Source organism: Chinchilla lanigera, unplaced genomic scaffold (genome assembly GCF_000276665.1).
Source record: "Chinchilla lanigera isolate Chin_1 unplaced genomic scaffold, ChiLan1.0 scaffold00038, whole genome shotgun sequence".
Taxonomy (NCBI): Eukaryota; Metazoa; Chordata; class Mammalia; order Rodentia; family Chinchillidae; genus Chinchilla; species Chinchilla lanigera.
Window position 1 is genome coordinate 17,945,064 of NW_004955439.1, and position 25,380 is coordinate 17,970,443.

Below are 25,380 nucleotides of genomic sequence, written 5' to 3' on the forward strand. Positions count from 1 at the left end.
CAATTACTGATATGTAATGATGTGTAATCTGAGACTCATAGGCTATGTAAGAGCTAAAGAAGAGCACAGGACGATGGTTTCATGAAAAAATAAAATCAAGATTTAAAAAAAAAATCTAGAATCCAAAATGTGAAAGAATGAGGCTGCAAAGCCAGATTGCCTCAAAAAAAAAAGCAAAAACAAAAACAAAAACAAAACAAAAACATCTGGGTAAATATTTAAGTTGTACAAAGGGCCATGTGAGTACTGAGAAGGCGACAAGCTTTCTAAGGGTGCCAAGGATGAGGTTATTAATGAAGGGAGTTGCCTTTCTCAGAGACTCTTCCACAAACACAAAACCCATCTATTTTGACAAACACCAATTATGTACCATTCCAGGGAGAAGAAAACTGACAGCAACAAATTCTTAAGGAAGGGTCATGGTTCTGTTCAGAACATAACTAAGGACTGAAAGAAGAGAACTCTGAATCACTACTGACTTTCACATGTACTCAAGAATCATCATTCCAAATCTATGGTCTTGTATATCTTACACTTTATTCATACTTTACTATTCTATGAAAATCTCATATTTTATTCATATCAAGATTTTAAGTATACACGGGAATTTTTAATGGCTGTTATATAATTTTATATTTTTTAATTAAATAAGCTATCAAAAAGTTTTCATACTGTTGTCCTTAAAACCCTAAGAAAGACTGTATTTATTTTTCTTAAGTTTACTGAAACAGCTAGGATGTGTTTTACCTAACAAACAGATAAAGTCTGCCCTCTTGGGAACTCACTGGATAGGAGATGAAAAACATAATTAAGCAATTTAAGAAATCAAAACAAATGGCTGATAGGGACTTTATAGGACCATACCGCAAGCACCCCAGGACAAGTTTAGACCGATGGTGAATAGGACACAATAGCTTTGCAATTACTGGTATATAATGATGTGTAATCTGAGACTCATAGGCCATGTAAGAGCTAAAGAAGAGCAGAGAATGATGGTTTTAAGAAAAAATAAAATCAAGATTTACAAAAAAAAAAAATCTAGAATCCAAAATGTGAAAGAATGAGGCTTACGAAGTAACAGTAAAGTAAATGCTGGGCTCAAAGGGATATATTCAGAAGTCACTCAAGTGTCTGTACCACAAAGAAAATCAGGATTAGATTTGAGTTTTAAAAGTACATTATCACTTTAGCTCTACAATAAGGATTAAGAGACGTAAAATCACAAAGATTAAAGGACAAGCAGAGATTCCTAATCCAAGTGACAGAGAATGATCCTGGACCCTATTATTACAGTATAGACAGGGAGGTGTAAAGAGGTGAGAGACAGATAAGAGGGTAAGTGAAATCAACTTTATCTGCAGACTGATGGCAAAATACTTTAAAAACTCACAAGACTATAAGTCTAGGTCATAATTAAATGGTTCTCTGTTTACTTCAAACTTTGCTTCACCTGTTCTCATTCAACACTCCTCCAAAACACTTCTCATCAATTAATTACAATTAATCTTTATAATACCAAGTCAAACTGGCAATGTAGACTTTGTTGCTTTTGACACTGTCAACTGAGTCTCTAGTCCATGTAAAGTTGCCTTTCTCTGCTCTTACTGCTTCTCACTCTTCGGGTTCTTCTCCAGACTCTTCTTTGTACTTTCCATCCCCACAACCCACTTCCTATACTGAAGTGCCTCAGTCTTAGTCCTACTCTCTTCTCTTTTTGGAGTCTCAAAGGCTACAGGTTCAACTTCTAGCCACAAACAGATAACTGAAACCCATAGCTCCAAGTTAGTTAGACCTGTCTCCAAGTGATCTCCTATATCCAAATAGCATCTCACCCTTGCTATATTTAAGGCAGAATTCATAACTTTTGCTGTAAAAAAAACTAGTCACTGGTCATATTCCCTCTCTCAGGGACTAGTAGCATTATCTATCTACTTTATAAAATGGAATTCTGGAGTTATGCACAATACCTTCTTTTCAATCATCCTTTACCAATCCCCCATTTTACCTCAGAAATATCTGCCTACTGCATCCACTTCTTTCTAATTCCACTCTCACTTCTCTGGTCCAACTACCAATAGGCTGAAACAGCCTATAACAAACTTCTTTCCTTGCAAGCCCTCTGGTTCCTTCCCATCTCCACTGGCCCTATAGCCAGAATGACTATGATAGAATAAAAAACTAGACCACAGCTCCTTACACCTATTCAGCAGTGCCCACTCCATCTAAAGAAAAGATCAACATCCTAAAAAGTACCTGGCTATATCTATCACTCCCTTGGAATCTCATCTCAATCTCTCTCCCCACAGCTCAGCCATGGATCTTCCAATTCTTAAAACAGTTCTACTCTCATTTTTTACAATACTGCTCTACTGACATCTAATTTACATACACAGTGTTCAGAATGTACAAGTCAATGACTTTGGGTATACTATACTTCAAAATGTACTCTATCATTATCACATAATAAATGCCTTACAAATAAACTAATTTAGAACAGACTGACCTAATAAAATGAAGAAAAACTGAAGAAAAACTGACGAAGAGGTTAAGTGACTGATGAAAGATTTTATATTAATGTGTATTAAGGTTCTAAATTACTACAAAAAAAAAAAAGGAATGAGTATTCTGTTAGAGATTTTTCATTCACCAATTCAATAAACGTTTACTGATAACTTATTACACATGGGTGTGAGCCAGTGATAGATTTCATTCATGTTCCAGAAATGTTTATAGTCAGAGCAAGACGGATACAGATAAACAAAAACTCAGCTGCAATAAGTAATGCATACTGCTATAATACTAGTATAGAATACATATCATGGGAATTTGGGAGAAGCGCTTATATATTAGGAATTGCTTGGCAGATTTTACAGAGAAAATAATGCCTAACTGGAGAAGGGAGTTAAAAGTACATTAGGAAGACATATTCTACTGGTCATATCCATATGGATATTCTATTAGCACTCCAAATTCACATCTCCAGAACAATGTAAGAAAACAGAAAGGAGGTGTTTCTCACAGAGGTCTCTATCACCCACAAATAAACAAGGGGTGTTTCAGGAACTGTTAGTTTTGTAATACATGTGAGTATAAGTCTAAAGGAGAAATGATATGAAAGAAAACTAAAATGGTAAGCACATACATGACAGACACAAGCTACGAATGCCATGCATTTTTACCATGTGGTGACAGAAAGCCAATGAAAAACACAGTAAAAATAAGGGGCATCACACATATTAAAAAGCTTCCTCTAGCTGTAAGCATCTAGCTGTAAGTTAACCCAGCTGTAAGTTAACCCAACTATGACAACAGAAAAAACAGTCATATTCTACTGGAGGGAGAGTCAGAATTTGGTACTAGATAAAAAAGGGACAGGGAAGAAACAGGTGTAATGAAGGTGGATGACCTATAGGCAAAGATTTGTTATTCAGAAAAAAAAACACGGCAGGAATCACTATGTAAATGCAGCAAAGAATGTGTGTTTAGTTTTAAAAGTATATCTGAGGGCTAGAGATTTAGCTCAGGGGCACAGTGCCTGCCTGGCAAATGCAATGTCCTGAGTTTGATTCCTGGTACCACACACAGAGAAATCTGCTTATTCCAGTCTCTCTGGCAAGTTAATAAGAAACCTCTTAAAAATGTGTTTGTGATGCCTTCGTGGTATCCAGGTAGAATGCTGAGTGGGCAGTTGATCTGTAGCTGTATATTAGAAGTACGCTCCAGCATAATCATTACTGCAGTGGGACAAAAGATGTGGCCACAGATCAGAGTCCCCAGCATGAACAAATGAAGTGAGAGAAGCATTTAGAAAGCACCTAATTTTAGTTAGGATGTGACACTTTTGAAAAGCAAACAACAAGTAAGAAATCAGGCAACTCAATAATCTTATCATTTCTCATTTATATTAGTAAACCTAACTGTGTATATACTGAAATCTTGGGTTTCTAGCCTGGCAAAGTAGTAGTTTCTCAACAGAATTTGTGAAGTGAACTGTTCTTGGTTGTCAGTTAATGCTTCTTTTAATTTTCACAAGTATGATGTAATTCCACAAATGGTAATTCAATAATCAGTAAACTAAGAATATTATCACTCTTCAAAGGAAAATCCATAAAGTATTAGTGTCACAAAGTATGCTAATTTAAAAGTATGCTAACTTCTTCAGGTATTATATACTACAAAGTGAGTTATAAAAATAAAATGATGCCATGTCAATTTAATTCAATATAAAATTCAATATATATTTTCATATTGATTTTATAAATTAAAAGACTGGATTTTTCCCTCATAAAGGCATTATAACAATAAAAACCAAAAGACATCTACTAATATAATTCAGCAATATGGTTTCAAAGTTAACTCCCATAAAGGAGTCTTGTTACTAAGAAAGGTAATAGTCACTTAGGAAATTAAATTTTCAAAATTTAGTTATCAAAAATTACAGGAGAAAAATCAAGCAAAAATATGAGTTACCAAATAAGCATATCCAAAACAATCTTAAAATGTTTCATCAAATTTGTTAATATATTAAACTGTTAAAATGTTTACTAATTTTAATAAAAATTTAACATTAAAACATTTGAAATGACAATAAAAATTAAAAATCCATTAAAGATAAAATTAAATATGGGGCATGTGGTTTTCTTAGTATTTCTCAGTTCAGTATCGAATATATTAATAAGGTGAATGATGTACAAAGGCTTTGCCTGTATATAAGGAACATGATGCTACTTACCAACCATCAGAAGGGCATGCAAACAAATTAAAGGGATGTATGAAAACAATTGAACTACAGAAGATACACTGAGAAAACACTCATTATTTTCTTCTATTAAATACATTTAATAAAATACTTTTTATTAATTTTAGGGTATTTGTACACATTAATAGGGTAGTACGCATTTAGTAAAACAAAATGTATTATTCCCTAGAATGAAGAGTTTATCTAATTATGGGTTATACACATTGCTATTTAAGAAGTAACAGGTTCAACTAATTACAAAATACTACATCATAATCCCAACACATAATTTCTGAGGGATGCATGACATATATGATTGAAAATAGAAAGTCTTCCAATATAAACTTCAAAAATATTTCTTGGGAATAAACACTGCTCCATTCCTCTATGCCCAGAATCTCTGATTTTATATTTCTAATATCTTAAATTTAGAGTTATGAACTGTCTAAACTGTATCAATCTGAACAAACTTATGTGTTGAGAGGGGTTGGGCTTCAAGGAATCCTTAGAAGAATTAACATCGATGTTATTTTTGAAAGCTGTTCATAGCTGCCATGGGCAAGGCATATTATCATCACTAAGGAGCTTCATCAAACAAACTCCAAAGTACTCTGTCACTTTTAAGAAGCCTGAGCTACTGTCAGACATTACAGACAGAGCTAGTGTAGCTGCTCAATGACTTAAGACAATTATGTAGTACACTGACTGATGCCTTTAAGCATACACTGTCACACTCCTGTTACTCTGCATGGATTTAGATTCCAAAAAAATGCTTTTTAATTATTTGTAAAAAATTACAGTTGAAATGGGTGCTACTGTTGTTCTAACGTAGGCTCACTCTTTGCCAAAAAAAAACCCCCCAAAATTTTAATTTCTGCAAGTGCTTTTTTACCCATGCTTCCTAAAGGAGCACACATCCATCAAGAGGACTTTACACACAAAACAGTGAGCCTTGCATCAACTTGATTCCAAAGAGCTCTACACAAATTCAGCAAGGACTTCTATATACTGACTTCTACAAACTTCTTATATACTGTTCTCTTTGTTCCACACCTAAATGAGTTTTCACAATCTTATCTGTCATTAAGTTTTAGAAACAGTTCAACAATAATCTTAGAAATACAGGATTTTAATCAACATCAATGTATAATTATACAGTGAGCAGTAAAAACCAATGTATAAACCAAGAATGTTTACTGTACTTTAAAAAATACTTATTTTTTCCCTTTCTCAACTGAACCAACATTGTCTCCTAACACTCCTTTATCTCCTTGTTAAAATGTTTTGGAAAGATGAATCTACACTTTCAGGCTACTAGTGTTAGCAATATCCAATTATCATTTTCTCTATGAAACTGTAACCTAGTGTCTTAAAATTCTTAATAAGCCTCCCCACATCCCTCATTTATTTGTGCATTTTACAATCTCAAATTTTTAAATGCTTAGACTTTACTGAGTGTTTTTCCTGGAGATCACATATAAATCACCAAGGCAAGAACTATCATTACTGCTGGTATCTTAAGGACAAGTCAAGTCATACACACCTAAGTGAAGTTTACCACCTCAGATATTTAGGAGAGTGTTTTCTTGCTAAAGTCACTGCACCAACATCCAATTCCTTTGAAACACAGGGTACAAAACTTGTTCTGTAAGTGCCTACATGCAACCAAAGTAATCAATCCAGTTTATGAACCTGAAGTACTGCAATTTTTTTCCAAAAAAGGCTTTAAATGTTTATCTTACATTGTAAGACAAATATGATACATGTAAATATACGTATTTACTACATGCACTGGACAAATTAAATTAAAGTCAGTATCTGGATAATGTTTATTAAAATAAAACAATTATTTTAATAGTATTATCTACAAACACACTTAATTTAGGAACAGCAATCTGTGTTTAGAGTTGTCATTTTTTTTTTTCCATCCAGAGACTTGGAACAAAATGCTTTTCCTTAAATGTGCATATTGTAAACTGGTTAAAAAAAGAAAAAGCCTTAATAAGCTGAATGCTTGCATGGGAGCAGGGATCAACTCACTCTAATTAAGAATTTAAGAAGCCATCAGCTTTCCATACAGCCCTGCCTACAGGAGAGAAGAAGGACTGGCTTCTTTCAAACCTGTAATTTATGAGTTTATTCAAACCCGCCAAATTGCTTTAAGTAAATGCCTCTCACATTTGAAAATTCCCATGGCAACTCATTTACTTTGGCAGACAGGCAGGCCCAAATTCAATCCTTTTATCCTGCAGCTAAACCATTACAATGGTAATTCTGCTCTGACACTCTGAAGAGACTGCTAATTACTGTACTCAGGGTCGTCGTCCCCCCCCCCACAGATTTCCCATTCAGATTAAAATGGCTATGCTAGGCCCAAGCAGCCAACACCTTTCTTCACGTGTCCTCTCACATTACAGCTCTGTCAGGGAGCAAGCGCATCAGTCAGATGTTTCCTAAGACATCTTCTAATACTTCACGTCTCCCGATAAAAATCAAATACAGAGCAAAAGTATTTTCAATTATTACAATTTGGTAAAGAACTAAATGTTACACCATGAACTCATTAACAATCTAAGTGGAAAAACTTAAATTTCAAGATAAACTACTTCATCTATCTCATTTAATCTTCTAACTTATTTTTAGGTTAGAATTACAATATTTTATAATTATAATTATGAGCTAAATGCATATGCCATTAGATAAAAGCAACTCTTTGTGAAACAAGTGAATTAAACTTTAAAAATATATATTTTGTGAAAGATCACTTTCTCTTTATTATTTTAAATTTCAATGACACTGGTATCTGTAGTACTTCTTTAAAGAAAGTCAAAATTACTTTTGTTCTGAAATTTTCAAATTCACAATATTCCTTCATACTCCTGGCAACAACCTTAAATTTCAAAAACATTAGGAATTTATCTGTTAGATCAACAATTTAATTTTATACTACTAATGTCTATGTATGTAAATGCCTTCACAAAGAGAGCAACTCCGTACTAAAAACTGATTCTATATTCAGATTCTCAAACGCTAATAAGTAAACATGTAGAAAACAGAAAGCACAGGGGCCAGCTCCCCACCATAAAGTACCTTCCCACAGCCACGCAGTTTAAACTGTCTGAGACTGTAGTATCTGCTGTGTGAATGTCTTGTCTTAAATTATGAAACAATGTAAGCTTCTCTTGCCTGAAATAATTTCATTTCTCTAATAAAGATTAGGACAACTCAGTTTCTTAGGTTTTCCACTTTAGAATTCTTCCTCTCCTACAGAACTATCATCTACCTGGATTCTTACAGAAAGCAGTAAACATCAGAGTGAAAACAAGCATATTTAGGCACACATCCCTCTCCTCCATTTCTTTAGTCTTCTTATCAGAAACAATAGTCTCCCACTTCCACTGTCCTTGTGTTTTTTAGATCCCTTCCAAGAAGATGAGAAAAGATCAAAGGTTACATGTCCACATAAAGTTCTGGCGAAGAAACAGTTTTCACTAATATTTTCCAACTAAATGGAGTGAGGATCAACTGAAGGGAAGGTTGAATTAAACTGAATTAAACTCCTGTAGGGTACTTGTGTGTGGGAGAGACACTTTTACACATGACGATAATGCTTTAGCAACGTTAATAAACAGCCTCAAAAATTTTTTGCCTATTATCCACTGTAAGCAAAATCCTACATTGATGAAATAGTGCACAGGCAAAGAGGGTACATATCATAGGCTGAGAAAAGAATTGCTTTCTTTAGGGATAGTACTTCACGTTATCAGTAATCACACTTGGAAATGATAGTCTTTGATGAAGTTGCATATGCAGGCCATAAAACCTAAAAGTGGAGGAAAGAGGAAACACGGACCTCGTACTGCCACAGAACTAAAGCAGCACTTACTACCTTTACAAAGTCCCTCTAGGGCAAGTAATGCATACTGCTTAGTACTATCACTGTAGAAAATGTGCTATATAAAATAACTACTATTTTGGGAGAAAACATAAAGACCTCAAAATTAAAAGAAGGGGAAAACTGCTACAAAATGAAACAAAATGTAAAATCTTTTAATAATGCCAAACTCTATTCACTTAGGTCAGTGGTGAAGAACCTATGGTTTGCATGTTTTTTTTCAATCAAAAGATGTGAATGTATGAATTGCTTTTTCTAAACTAAAACCTCAGTATTCAAGTTTAACTGCAGTGTTGCCACTTTGCAATAAAAAAGTGGGCTTTGGTTTGCAGTTTGGGCACTCATCTCTAAAAAGTTTGCCATCACTGACTGAGAGTGTGTGAATTACATACAGATACATGCATACATATGTGTGCACATGAATTTCAAATTCATTTACCCTTTAAATGCCATCAAGGAGAACACATCCCTGTGAATGGATCAGCTTTACACACCTCCACCAGTAAATGACAAAACTAGAAAAGAATGGGTAAGGACAGAAGATCTGAACATTTACAACTACCTTCATCTAAATGACATTTATAGAAAATACACTCTAAACTGCTGGCAATCGAACCTAGGGCTTTTTGCATGCATGACAAGAGCTCTACCACTGAGCCACATCCCCAGTCTCACGTACATATTTTTAAGTATATATGGGATGTTTATCAAAACAAATTGTAGGCTGAACTACAAAAATGTCATTAGGTCTGCGAGTGCAGCTCAGTGGTAAAAGCTTCCCCGCCCATGTGCAAGGTCCTAGGCTTATCCTTAGCACCACAAAGGGGAATAAAAACCTTAAGTAGATTCAAACAGACTAAACACCCCATGGTTAAAAAAGAACTCACACAAGAAATTTGAAATTATTTTTAACTGAATAATGAAAATAAAACATATCCAGTAGTTGTGGAACACAACTATAACATTACTCAGAAAGAAATCTACAAAAGAAAGGTCTCAAAGTAAGGTCTCAAATCACTCATCTCCTTTATGAAGCTCCAAAATAAAACCAAAGTTAAATAAAGTAGAAAAATAAAAGCAGGTATCAATGAAACAGAAAAAGAATAGGGCAAAATCAGTAAAAACACATGCTCAGAAAAGACTGAAAAAATTGAGAAAGCTCTCAAGATGAACTGACTAAAATAAAAATGACCAATTACTGACATCATGAATGAAAGGGCACTATTACAGATCCTATAGACTTTATGAAGATTAAAAAGGGAGTATTATGAACTTCATGACAAAATGTTAACAACCCAGACTGTAAAAAATAAGGAAAATGAACAGTTCTATAGTTAAACAAATTTCATTTACATTTAATAGCTTTTCCACACAAAATCAAACACAAGAAAAACAAAAAGCCATAAATAGAAGAAAGTATTTGCCTGACAAAAGATTTCTATCTAAAATATATGAAATGTTATAAATTCAGTAAAAAGACAAGCCAATAAAAATGTAAGATTTAAACAGAAACTTATCAATGAGAGAAGTATCAATAACAATTACATCAATAAAATTAAAAGTAGTTTTAGATATGCTGTTACAAAAATCAAAAAATCTGAAAGTTTATAACATACTATATTATCAATATAACAAAGACAAATGAAAATGAAAACGTCCACAGACAGAACTGGGAAATGAGTGAATTACTGTGCACGCTCTCTGTGAGGATTACATATGCGATTTGAAAAGTACTACGTAAAGATAAATTATTTTTCACTATTCACAGAACTTTGTAGTTCTACATATAAACATATTATTATTAAGACTATAAAAACTTTCACCCAAAAAGGCTAAAATGCCAGCATATTTTAAAGGGCCCACTGAAGGGGTATGAGAATTGCGATGTGAATCAAAGCAAGCACTAAAAAAAAACTTTTTGAGATTTTTTAATTATAAAAAAAAGTTCAACGAAACATACAAAAGTGTGCTTTATTCTGTTTGTGTGTATAAAATTAATAATAGTAATCTAATATACTAAGAAACAATTTGAATAATTTACAAGTGCTATATTAAACTACGGTATAAAAATTTATAGAAAAGCAAAGTTAAAGGTACAACTTGCAAACAGTGTCTACCAGCCAGCATAAATGTCAAAATACAGTCCTGAATATTTTGCAAATTATCTAAAAACTTCCATTTAAAAAAAAATCAATAAAATGTTTTTCTAACCAATTAACCTGCATAAAATATCAGTTAAATAAAACAAATCATAATCCTCAGTTAACTTCAGATAACATGAATTTTCTTACAGAATGCACTTAAAATAAGAAGGGTAGTTTTGTATCCAACTTTAAGCTAATGTGTTATTTCTTCCTATATATATATATATATATTGTTCTACCTTTGAACTTCTACTGGCTTGAGGATTTCTTCATAATGAACTTAGATGAAATGGTTTACATCTACCTACTGCATTCTAGTTGCTCAAAATTCTTCCTCCAAGGGCTGAGGTTATAGTTGAGTGCTAGAGCTTTTTGCCTATCATACACAAGGTTGAGTTTCAGCCCCAGTGCTGGAGGAAAACAAAACAAAAAAACTTCCTTCTCCAATTCCAAGAAAATTTGAAGAAAAATATGTGTTAGTTTTACTGTATAGTTACATGAAGCTATCCAAAAATCGTAAAACTGTGTCATTAACATTCTGTATTCCAATTTTTATTTATAATTAAGAGAATCTTCTTTCACTACACAGAAAAGAGCTTAAAAGCAAACAGTCATTCTTATCCCACTTTCAGAAGAGCCAATGTGGTGTCTGAAATGGCAAGTCATCAAGAGTCTTTAATTTGGCTTGCACTTAAAAACATATCATTCTTATTAATTTATGGGGAGGGTGAGAAGAAAGAAGCAAATTGTAAAGAGAGGAAACTTTTTCAACCAAGGTAGTAGGGGAGGGATGGTGAACCTTTTAGATTTTTCCATGCTAACAAGCAGTCTGCTGCTGATTGCCATGGGTTCACCACAACTGTAATAGATATGTGTATGTTCAAGATATAACTGGACACAGGTTATCACCAGCAATTGGATTCTTCTGAACATGATCCTAGTCCCTAAAGATTAGCAAAATTGAGAAACTGTTGTATAGTCCTTTTCTGTAAGTGAATATATAACAACTTTTCATAGAATGTACCACTATAAACACAACAGTATGTCAAACACCACAGGAATCTGGAGTACTAAAGTTCAGGTTTATGGATATAAGATTTAAGTAACTTGATTGACTGTACTTACAATAAAGAAGATAACCACAGGTATTTGAAGGCAACAGAAACTTGCTGGATAAAAAAATTTACATATAACCAGAAAAATAATTCTGGTCTAATAATCTGTATGGTTTATTTTGTGATTTGGGAGCAAGGGAACAAAGTAAACTGATTATCAAAATCAAAGGAACATGTGAAATAAAAGTATTTCTCATGTAACAAGTCCTCTATATATTTTATGCTACAATTAAATGCTGCATGAGCATTTCAAAACCCTTTTCATTTTATAAAATGCAGTTAGAATACTGTTTTCTGAAAAACAAACATAAATTATTTAAATAATGCAGAGTTTGTATATTTGTTGGTAAAAGGGTGGAAACTTAACTTCATAATGCTGTCTGAAACCCAACATTTGAACTGAAAGGATTTGAGTTTATTTTCTAAACAGTTATATGTCAATTTATGCAAATTAGCACAGACACAATCCTAATCTTCAACATTACTAAACAATTAGAACCATATCACAAGGGTAGTAGTACAACTTTTATCACTTTTATGAACCTTAAAAATTAGTAAATGAAGAAATACAAAACAAGAAATTTATTCCAGTTAACTGCTTCTAAGGTTTAGATCAAGCAAAGTCGACCACTCCCTCTATTCTCCTCACCATGCCTTCTCAAGACAGGATTCAATCTTTTAACAAAATGAGCACAAAGCACTTTTCCAAAACGCCTTATTCCAATGGCAAGGTAAGAAACATTTAAGATAATTGTGGGCTTTAGCTGAAAATCCAATCTTTAAATAATTAAAAAAAAAAAAACCCTATAGAAACAATATGAAACCAAGAACTACATATCAGTTGCAAAAATGAAATTTTTTTTTTTTTTTTTTGGTTTTTTCCGGTACCGGGAACCGAACTCACGACCTTGCGCTTGCCAGGCAGGCGCTTTTTGCCGCTGAGCTAAATCCCCAGCCCCCGCAAAAATGAAATTTTAACATTACAAAATTATCACCAACTCCTTACTATAAAAGCTATACTAAAATAAGTTATAAGAATCATAAGAATTATTTCACTCATGTTTCTATAAATGGCTTTTAGAAAACAGACTGATTTTTTTACAAAAGCAAAGCTTTTCTTTTATGTATGTACATATGTATGTATGTATGCATTGGTGTGCTGAAACGATCTCTTTATGTAATTCAGGCTTGCCTTGAACTCAGAGATTGTCCTGTCTCTTCCTCCCTAGTTCTGGTATTACAGGCATGCATCACCACACCTGGCTACAAAAGCAAACTGAAAAGTCTGGTAATACCCAGGGTTTGAGATTGCTAAGCTACAGGTATTTTCATAAAATACTGACAAGACTATACACTGATACAAATTTTCTGGAACATATCTTAGAAATTTTAATGAGGAAAGTATTATAATTTAAAATGCATTACCCTTTGACCTAGTAATTCTGCTTCAAGAGATTATCGTAAGTATATACATACAAGTTAATTAATTGTGTGGGCCAAATTTATGTTTAATCATTTCATAAATGAGAAATGTGCACTGTTGGATACTGTGCTGTGGATGATTGAGGCTGTACTGGAAGATTAGTGAAAGAGAAGTGCAAAAGTAAGGTTCAGGAAGAACCATTTATACAAATAATGACTGCTTTAGGAGAGGAAAAATACCAGTCCCCTTTTCTCTTTACCATTCTTGCTAGAGTCTGTGCCAATTAAAATTAAGCTTTCTACTCTGTTGTTTAAAAAAATATATACTGTACAGGTCATGAAGAAGCAGTACCTGACCAAATCCAACGGCTGGCTTCCCACGCGATTCTCAGCATAAATGAACAAACTGCAGCAACACAACTGACGCTCCTCCCTGTACATGTCTGTTATTTCCAAACTCACTCATGGTTTTCCTCTCACCTTGGGGCTTCCACATGACCCTCCATGGCTGAACCTTCTGTTTCCTAACTGCTAGATGGTGAAGCATTCTAGGCTCAGACCCCAGTTTTTTTCTGTACCTACATCCTCTATCCAATTTTTCTTCTTCTTTTTTTAAAATAATTCCCCTGCAGGCTAGGATTCAAAGCTAGGGCTCCTGCATGGCAGGGAAGCACTCTCCAACACTGAGGTGCAGCTCCAGCTGCTATATACAATTTCTTGATGATAACATCCAAACTCACAGCTCTGAAAGCTTTTATTTGATGGCTCCTTTCTTCCATAGCTCCATGTTCTCACCTAATTCTTGATTATTATAGTCGTATTTCCCTCAATACATGGTATCTCGTTTTACATTTGTTGACTTTTCTCCCAAACATACATTTCCTGTCACATTAGTATAAACAATAAAACTTCAAATGTTTGAAGGTATCACATGCATCATACTTAATCCAACAAAATTCCTGTCAGCCTCACCTCCAAGATAAATCTGTAATCCAACCAACTCCCAGTAACTACAACTCTAGTTCAAATAACTTTCATATCTAACTCAAACTACAAATGCTTCCCACCTTGGCATTTCTGCTTTCACCACTGTCCTCACAGATGATTCTCAGTCAAGCAAACAGAATAATAATCTTTTGAAAGGTAAGTTGGACCATGTCTTCTACTTGTTTCCCATCTCAGGCTAACATCAAATCTGCTCATCATGGCTGAAGGTCATGTGTTCTGCTGCTTGACCTTCAGCCTCTCCAGTCTGCTGCTAATAAGCTCCTGGCTAGCTAGACCCCTGATATTAGTCAAACACGTCTCCAGGCTATTGCACTTTCTATTCTTAGAAAACTCCTCAAATATCCAAATAATTGCACCACAATTCAATAAAGTTTTTTCTCATTGTCATCTCAGAAGCTTTTTCTAATCATCATTTAATAAACTGTTATTTCACTAGTCCATAGTTTTCCATGCCTTTACTCAGCTTTATTTTTCTTTGCATCATTGTATTACAACTCAGTACAGTTTGCACTTGTTTTGTTTACTTCAGTGATCCAACTCCAAAGGTCAGTTTCATAATGGCAGGGAGGTCATTGGGCAGCTTTATTTACCCTTTATCTCCAAAAGCTTGTAGTAAATTTTGTAGAATGAACTTTAATGAAAGGCCCACAGGTAACTAGATGACTGAAGGCTTAAGAAACTCAAATAAATGCACAACGACTCAATCTGTGGGTATGGTGTAAAATGTGGGCACATGAAAGTGTGTGCTTTAGGGTTAGAGGGGTGTGAAAACTGAAGCCTGAAAAGGAAGCTATGGAAAATCATGAAGGAACTTGTAGGCCATGTTAAGCAGTTTTGTCCTCTTAGAGTCAGAGACCCACTAAAAGGTATTTAAGCAGGTAAGGGAATGAAGAGACTTCAGTGTAAGGACGAGTTTAGGGAACTCAAACAAGACTGGAAGTGGGGACTTGAGACGAGAGGGTCTAAGATAAATGCAGCTAGTGCTAGAGTAAAGAAAATGAGTGAAAGAATTACGAGTATACTCAAGATGTGGAAAGTAACTAGACTGAACTTTGTATTTTTCTAGACCATGACAACTTTTGGAAACTTCACACTGCAGTAAGAAAATATTGAAGAAACTAAAAAAGCATAACTGACAAGTCCAAACCTCAAAGGCCCATAATTTCTACCAACCCCACATGCTCATAAGCACCGGCTACGGAAATGGCCAAAAGAACAAAACTCTGAGCATTCTTTAGTTAAACCCCATTGAGTTAGGGTTCTGGTTCCTCCTGCAGTTCTCAATTCAATACAAGGGCACAATAAATAATGTATTTCAAAATCGTTGCTGGTCTCTTTAGCAGTCTCATAGCAAGAAAACAAAAGAATTAGTCAAATTTGTCTTGTGTGAATTTCTATCAGAATATCAAGATTGTTTCTAATCCAAAATATTTGCTTTTGAAAATATTTAAGCAATAATAAAATCAAATCTCGTTTTTAACTTGGGCCCCTACCAATTTATTTAAAAATAGTAACATGGGGGCTGGGGATTTAGCTCAGCGGCAAAGCGCCTGCCTGGCAAGCGCAAGGTCGTGGGTTCGGTTCCCGGTACCGGAGAAAAACCAAAAAAAATAAAAAAATAAAAATAAAAAATAAAAAAATAAAAATAGTAACATGGAGTTTAGAGTGAACCACCATTTCCACATATTTTCTCCAATCTTGAATAAATACACTCAAATCCAGATGCCAGCTTTCAAACACTATGGATTCTTCATGACAATCGTTGTATTGTGTAAAAACCCACCACTTGACATTTCAGAAAAATCAATTATCTTACACATTTCAACAGTGGAGATAAAGCAAGATTTACTGACTTTTATAGTTTGGATTTTTAATACTCCCCAAAGCCCCTGTGTTTAAGGCTTGGTCTCCAGCTGTACTGGAAGACAACAGAACTTTTAAGAGATGGGAATCTTAGGTCATTGAGGGCCTGCCCTCAAAGGGCAACTACACCGTCATCCACTGTCTTTTCCTTTCTGCCCATGCAAGTCAGCTGTTTTGCTCTGCCACAGACTCCTGCAATTATGTGCCTCCTGCACCACAGGCTGAAAAGCAACAGGGCCAACTGATCAAGGACTGAGACCTCCATAACTACGCGTCAGAACAAACCTCTTATCATCTCTAGTACCTGTTACAGTGATAGCTGAGTAACACAGAAATTAGTACTGTGAAGCGGAGTTATTACTCTAACTTTATATGACTGACAATGTGGAAAAGCCTTTAGAAAAGTTTCAGACAGTAAACTAGAAAAAGCCTAGAATTAAAATGGTACAAGCAAAGCTCAGCAGGCAATTTTGATGAGGACTCAGAAGACCAGAATACGGATAGAAATGTGGACAGTAAAGGTGATGAAGATGATGATGATGAAGTTTCAGATGGAAATGAAGATTCTACCAGAAACTAGACTATAGGGTTACCTGTATTACATTGGGGATGGGATGTGTTATACTTTGTCCATGCACTGAGTCTTTGTGAGAGGCTGAGGTCAAAGGTCACAGATAAGTGATGGTGAACCTTTTGGAACTTTTAAACAGCCAGCTGTGGCATGTGTGCCATAGGTTCACCACCACTAGAGTAGTTTACCTGGTGGAGGAAACTTCAGGATATCAAAACATGTAACCTGCAGCATGAATGCTATCGCTGCTTTTGAGCAAACTTATAGTGTTCACCGTGAGCAGACTGGAGCACAGCAGAAGTATTTTAAAAATTTGTACCTTGGCCAGAAAAGAATGGCATGTAAACTCCCTAACAAGAAGGAAGTTATTGGGAGTTATTAACGCCAAAAAAAAGGGAAGCTAAGTGGTTTGCACTAGGAAAACAGGAAATATGACTAAAAGACACATCAGGTATCTACAAGACCATCTCACCCACCACACAGATACAAAGATGTAGAAATAGAAATGCCAATTTGTTTCAAGCACTTTAATTTCCTTTCAGTAAAAAGGGCACTCAGAAGACATACCAGGATGGGTCAAACGGGCCTAGATAGAGCTCCTGCATGGCACCATTTACATGAACTTCTGAAACTCATTTTGTAGGCATGGAGTACTGAAGAGTTTCTGGGGTTATGGAGGTTTCCCAGAAATTTCTTTGCCAGTAAGGTTTCAAAGAAAGTCTGGGAACCCATGCAGTTAACAGTGTGTTGCAGGATCAGAGTTCCAGCAAGCAGCCCTAACAGGGTATGGGTATTCAGCTGTGGGAAACGCAACCAAAGCTGCAATGGAGACTAAGAAGATGTAAGAGCCAGCAACATGGAACATCTGCTGAGGGAAAGTACAAGAGAATGGTCATGTGGGCTGCACCTGCAAAGCCTTATGTGTGGAGCTAAGCACACCCTACAAGCAAATGCCCTACCAGTGTGTCCAGTATGTTGGACACAGAGTATTATCATTTAACATTGGTTTTCTACCTTGCTTTGATCTGACCCCTTTTTCTATGCCTATTTCTCCCTCTTTGGAATGGGAATATGTATCACATCTGTGCCTATCCTACTATTAGGTAGCGGAGGCATATCAGTTATTTTTTAATTTTACAGAAGCTCACAGATGAGTCTGCCTTGAATTTTGGATGATACTCTGGAGTGGACTTTTGAGCAAGGCTGAAACAGTTAAGACTTGAACACTCTTGAAGATAGAATGGACGCATTCTCCATTATGAGATAAACATGACTCTTCCGGAAATGAGGTGAAATGGTACGGTTTGGATTCAAATGTCCTCCAAAGGCCTATCAGTTAGAGACTAGATTCCAGACTGGTGCTACTAGAAGGTAGAGTATCCTTTAAGTCATGGGACCAAGTGAGCAATCTTTAGTCCACTGGCAACATGCCCTCAGGAGATAGCAGGAACCCTACCCCTTTCCTTTCTCTTCCTCTATTTTGATTCCTGAGCATGAGGTAAGTGATTTCTCTCTGTTAGGCATTCCCAATCTGAGGGACTATTGCTTGAAACTCCAAAGTATTAACTTTGCCCGATCAAGGAATGGAACCTCTAAAGCCATGAGACGAAACACATGTTTTCTTCTCTTAAGTTGATTTTCTCAAGTATTTAGTACAGTAACAGCAAACAATTTCCTCACAAAATTCAATCACTGACTCATCATTCAAGTTTATTTGTCATGTTACTGCTGTTTTGGGTACCATGTTAGGTACTAAAAATAAAAACAGCCACACAGGAGATGATAGTCAGCCAGGTAAACAGAAAAATAAGAGGACATCAATAGTGTAGTGTGATGTGAGCTATGATTAGAGGAACAAATGGATATAGCTGTGAGTAAGAAAGGCAGACCAAAACAGCTAGGCCACTATGGTATTCTCATACGAAATACTTACATAAATGTAAGATAACTGGTATCAGACTGATGAATACATCCATCAGCCTATGATAAATGATTCTATAATAATTTCTATTGTACCCACAACAAAAAATTGACTTCAAGATATAACAGGATCATGCTGGGGATACAGCTTAGAAGCTCAGTAGCACAGAGCCTGCCTGGCAAGCCTGAGGTCAACTTTGATTTCTGATACACACACAAAAAAAGATGTAACAGGATCTAACTAGTAGGGAGCTCAGAAATTCACAAACTAAGCATCCTAACAAAATAATGAAAAGAAAAAGAACAGGGGAAAAAGGGGGAAGGAAGGAGAAAAATAATCATGACTTTGACTCAGTACCACAGAAAAAACTACTTAATAAGGTACAAATCATGTATTTCACAGAATTGGGCAGCTACCACATCTAGTATCAATTCCAATGACAGATTTTTGACTCGTCAGATACTGATATCCATACACTACATTACTGTACTTTTAAACTCATTTACCTAGACTACCAACACTAACAACAGTAATTCCTTTAAAGTTGTCAGCAAATTAATCCAAAACTTTAATTTTCCAGGTAAGAATGTATTCTGTTATAATTAAGATTACTTAAGAAACAGGGTGAAAACGATTTAATCTCTTGAGTCTAAGACATTCTGAGTCAGAAAATAAAGGTTTAAAAGTGGTTGTGACAATATACTCTAGATAGGAAGAAAATAGTAACAAAATTATGATTTCTAGTAGTGTTCTCCTTCCTTTCTTCTTGGGACAACTCTTTTTAGGCACAGTACATGTCTGCTATGTAGCATGAATGGATCAGTCTTGGGAAGCTGGTACCTGGACATCACATCTTCATTCTCCTTCCCTTTCCCATTTCCATCCTCCATCACTAGGGCCCCTTCTGTTCTGCACAAGGTATACCTCACTGTTTCCTAGTTATCTTTTCTTTTGCTCTAAATTACTTGCATTTTGAGTTTCTCATATAAGAGAAAGCACATGATATTTAAGTTTCTCTATCTGATTTATTTCACTAAGCATTATGGCCTCAAGGTCCATCCATTCTCCTACAAATGACTCAAACTGATCCTTCTTTATGACTGTGTAGTTCTCCACTATATGTATGTGTGTATGTATATATGTATATATATATAAATATGTATTTCCTTTATCCATTTATCTATTGATGGCCATACAGGCCACTTTTGAGATTTAGCTATTATCAATCGTGCTGCTTTACCATGGGTAGGCATGTGGTACTGTAATATGATAACTAACTTAGGAAGATATATATACAGAAGGGGAATAGCTGGTTTGAAAGAAGTTTCTTAAGTTTATTTTATTTTACTTTATTTTTTGTCTTTTTGAGACAGGGTCTTGCTATGCAGTTCAGGCTGGCCTTGAGCTCACTCTGTATCCCAGGCTGACCTTGAATTTGAATTGATCCTCCTGCCTCAGCCTCCAGAGTGCTGAGATTACAGGAATGTGCCACCACATCCAGCAAAATTTCTAATTTTAGATTTTGAGGAAACTCCATACTGATTTCCATAGTGGTTACATTATATGGCAAAGAAGCTCAATCTCAAAGGTTTAATCTAACAAATATGTATTTCATCCTTACACTATTTTCACATGTGCTGAGAGAGAAAATAGCTGTACTCTGCACTGTCACTCAGGGCCCCAGGCTCAGTGAGTCTCTACTATTTTGTTGCTTTACCACTGGAATGAATGCTTCTTCAGGCACAAAGGTACAGAAAGAAGAGAACAAGAGAACTAAATGCTTCAGCCTGGAAATACTGTATTGCTCAGAGCCATCACAAACTGCATGGAAATGGGGAGCAGTTGTATTTCTGCATGCTTAGTAGAAGGGAAGAATTTTTAAGCATGAAAAGTCTCTATCATATTAAATATACAAAAGTTGAAATATAGTTTTTCTTAATTGCCAGGAAATGATTCATAACCTTTTCAATACACAATCCTCAACTGCAAGCACCACTGTTTTTCTATACTGAGTAGGATGATGGGGGGACCTTGGTCCAAGAACCTAGCAATATGGAGCCTTAGGGGTTCATAAATGCTTTGAAATTAATGCAAACTCTTTACATTTATTTGTCTGTTATTGTGGGCAGATACACTTTTCAACACATTTACAAAAGCCCACTCTAAAGCTGGGAATCACTGCTGTTGATCTTCCCGCATAAACATATTGTTTTCATCTTGATTCTACTGTTTCTGTTAATGGTACTTTTTTCCCCTCATACCTGGGGCATGAAACCCCAATTCACCACCAAAATTTTCCCCCTTTGGTTTCTACATCTAATCCGATGAACTGCAAAGTTCTGTAGTTCTCTTCCATTTGTTTTTTCACTCCACATTGCCATTCTCTTACCTCATAACTTTACCTACTCTCTAAACTAATTCCTTATTGCCAGTAAAGGTCTTCTAAAACTACTTTATTCTGCATCTTCTCCAAAAAGATTAAACTTTCACAGGAAAAAAAAAAGTTCACTCTTGACAAACATGAACAGCATTACTTGGTCACAACATGCATTCTATAAGATTTCTCACATTCATATAATCAAGAAAGCTGAACTGTGACTCTCTAAACATACTCTACAATCGAACATTACTGTAGCTTTCCCCCTTATCTTTTGAAACCTAGTTAGTCCTTTTCCACCATTTTAGATAATATTTGAAACAAAAAGTTTCAAACAAAAACTTACAACATGACAGAACCTCTTCGCTTCTCTTATAAGCATTTATAATTTTTCTTTCTACTTACACAGCAATGTACATTTTCATTTAACCATTTATTAAGTTTTAAAAAACAGAAAATAAACTACAGAGGTGAGGCAGAAGTGCTTGTTCATAAAAATAAGAGAACTCATAAAACACCTAAAGGCCAATAGCTTAGGTACATAAGGAAGAGACAATAAGACACTGGCAATCTGCCCAAGTCTTAAGGGAACAGAAAGCACAAATGTGGGTTGTATGTTACAGTGAAAGAATGCATGGTTTTACAAATACAGGGGAATTTATAAAACTATCATGACAACCTACAGACAAACACTGAAAGTCTTGTCTTCTAGCTACTTTTAGGCAACAGTAACTTACTGTTAACTATGGTTACCCTACCGTGTTACAGAACACTAGAACTTATTTCTCTAATCTAACTGTAATTTTGTATCTGTTCTTTAATCTCTTTGTATCATCCCTCCATTCACTTTCCTGTTACCAGCACTTTGGTGACCTTTATTTCACTTTCTACATCTATAGGATCAATTTTTCTTTTATAAACTGGGAAGTGAACCCAGAGCATTGCCACTGAGCTAAATCTCCAAGCCCTCTGCTTTTTCTGACTTTGAGACATAATCCTGCTAAGTCCCTAAATAGTCTAGGCTGGGCTCAGACTTGGGATAGCTTCTGCCTCAGCCTCTGAGTACTGGGATTACAGGCCTGCACTGCCAAACAACTCATTTGTTTTTAGCTTTTGCACATGAGTAACTTTCATTTTTTAAATATCAATAATAACGTGAAAACTTAGTACAATGAGTTGCACACTTTTGGATATACGGTTGTTATGGTTTGTGTCTGGGTGACCCCCCAAAGCCTCTTGTGGTCATGGGGCAGGTTTTTAGAGTTTGATGGATTATGGGTGTGAGAGCTGCAGCCACTCTGGGGTAGATAGTTTGCATATGTAAGAGAGAGCAAGAGGCTGCTTGGGGCCATTTCCTGGCTTTTGTGCTTCTGGCCATTTCCTCCCTTGTGTGTGTGCTTGTTGCTTTGCTGTGTTTTGCTGCCATGAGCTGCAGCTCTCTGCCAAGTATGGACTGAAACCTCCACAAACTGTAAGCGAAATAAACCTTTCCTTCCTTAATTTTGGGCATCAGGTATTTTGTCCAGCAACAAGAAAAAAGTAACCAAGACAACGGTACAATCTTGGATTGCGAGTAACTTGTTCTGGAAGTATTCCACAAGACAAGCAAACATTTCTAATAAATTTTAATTTTATAGTGAGCAATATATGCAATATTAGTATGTGACACTGAAAGTCACATTATCACAACTGAGCCAATTGTCCCCCCACCCCCATCCTAACCCCAGGGATTGTGGGTGATCATCTCCCAGCAGCAAAATGTTAATGGAGATCTCACCTGCAGAAGAATAAAGAGAAAAAGACAGTGGAATCCCTCACTTCAAATGAGATTGGGGGGCAGGGATATAGCTTAGCAGCACAGTGCTTGCCTGGCCAACTGCAAGGTCTTGAGTTCAATTCACGGTACGAAAAAAAGAGAGAGAGATTAGGGAAATGTGTAACATGAGAAACTGCAAAATTTTGTAAAAAGCACTACTTGAATAAGGCTACAGTAGTGTGACCGATTTGCAATGTCATGTCCATGAAATCCTCAAAATGAGTTAAAACTAAGTGTCACTGGATAGTTTCCTTGTTAAAGTTGCACAAAAAGAAAGATTCCATTGAGCCAATAGACATCAGTGATTCTGTTAATGATGGTGCAAGTCATCCTACACAATAACACTTCTCTCTCAGATCTTTCACACCAGACACAAAAATTTGCCAAGGTAAGTGCAGATTAGTCCTCTTTGTATTTTGTATTTTATATGAGTATTTTGGAATTCTGGAATGAATCATCTGAGTTCCCATTCTTTCTTATGGAAAATTCTGCTTTGACATACAAGTGCTTCAGATTATAAGCATGTCTCTGGAACGAATTCTGCCCACAAACCAAGGTTTTACTATATTTAGTACTATAAATCCGTAAAAGTTTTTTCTGATCATGGAACGAATAAGCTAATGTTTACAAAAATCCCACCTTCTATAAAGGATTTTCCAGAATTTGTCAAAAAAAAAGGAAGACGACTATACAATCTAACATTGTGCAAACAGATATATCACTTTTACCCTGGCCTGCCTGCTTACTTTCCTTATACAACAATTTACAAAAAATCCTTTTCTCCTAAGGAATTAGTTTTGTCAAGTTCATGGAATGTTTAAGATTTATAAAACAGTCTATCGGGAAAATAAATAACAGATTATCTGGTAAATAAAAACAGCAGATGCCATAGTCATTTATGTAAATGTCAACACGTTTTTACTGGACACAATACTAACAGTACTCCTAGTTTTTCCAATAGCAAGTTAGAATCCACACTTCCATATACTTTTATTAATAATGAGAAACTATTTTAATAATGAAAGAGAAAACCCAGTTAATTTTTCATTTCCCATTGAAAAATGACAACACTGTGGTAATAGTTCAATTATCATTTCTAAAGTTACTAAAGAATTATATAACGAGAATAAAAGGGAATAGAGGATAAGAACACAAACTAATTTTTATTATCTTAGAAATAATACTCTTTCTTTGGGAGATAATGATACACTAGGAGAGTACCTTATTCCCAAAGGGAATTCAATTAATGTTCTTCTACTATTCAGCTCAGCAAACTTAAGCTTTAGTTCTACAGAGTTCTAAATACTACTTAACTGCTCTTCTAAATAAATAAATAAACCAATCAATCAATTAATCAATCCGTCCATCTGTCCGTCCGTCCTCCTACAGATGCTGTATCTGTATTTTTCCATTAAAATACAATCATCCAAAAGTTGAGTATTATTTTGAGAAATAGGCTATTAATTTGATTTGCTCTTCTTCCCACACTACTTTCCTCATAAAAATAGACAGCCCCAGTTAAGAATTTGTGCAATATGCTTGTCTACTCTACTTCACTTAATGGGTCGAAAGTTATTTTCTGTATTTTGTAGTTAAATAAAACCTCCAAAAGTAGCTTGCCTTTTAACATAAACCTTACAGTAATTTAAAGTTGAACAAAAAAGAGAAGATGAGGCCTAAATTTGAGATTTTTGAATTCTTACTTACTGCAGGTACCAGTAATTTCTTCACTTCTTCAACCGCTCTCTTCAGTTTGATTTCTGCTCTGTTCTGAGCATCTTCCACAGTGATTAGTACATGTAAATCTTCATTTAGGTGCTCCCAGTTGGGCTTGCCTCTGTTTTGCTCCTCCTAAAATATTTACAAAGTATACTATTACAAATATGTACTTGCTGTCGATTATTTAATCCCTTTTTGCATTATTTTGTTATGATAACTACAAATCTTTTGGATTTTTTCCAGGCCAAAAACAACGCCTAAGAGTGGACCTCTAGGTTAAATGATAGCAAATTCAATAAATATTTGTTGAGCACACACTATGTACCAGGCATGCAGCCAAATGCTAAGGACGTAACAGTAAGAAAATCATCTCTGTAGTGTTTCTATGTACTGTATTAAGAAACTTATATATGACACCATATTTAAATTATGAAAAGCATGTTGAGAAGTATGTTATTTCTGTATTTTACTTAAGAGTGAGAAAAAGTCATCAAAATTAAGTGACTTACCAGCATTACAATTCAATTTAGAAATTGAATCAAAGTTTTAATTTTCAAATTCAGTGGTAATTCTCCTTACTTATGATTATTTTTATTTTGTTTTTATTTTCTGTCTTTTTGAGACAGGGTCTCGCTACGCAGTTCAGGCTGGCCTTGAGCTCACTTTGTAGCCCAGGCTGGTCTCAAACTCACGACGATCCTCCTACCTCTGCCTCCCGAGTGCTGGGATCACAGGCATGCACCACCATGCCCGACTTATAATTGTTTTTATTTTATTTTTTTTTTTTTTTG

The 25,380-nt window shown here is 35.3% G+C and overlaps 1 protein-coding gene across 1 annotated transcript in view; it reads right to left on the reverse strand.

Moving 5' to 3' along the window:
- Qki (QKI, KH domain containing, RNA binding) overlaps positions 1-25,380 on the reverse strand; it is a 154,523-nt gene that overhangs the window by 19,859 nt on the left and 109,284 nt on the right. Inside the window, exon 10 of the mRNA XM_013517307.1 lies at positions 24,578-24,721. Within this exon, the coding sequence (XP_013372761.1) occupies positions 24,578-24,721 (144 nt within the window). The remainder of the gene's footprint in view (positions 1-24,577; positions 24,722-25,380) is intronic.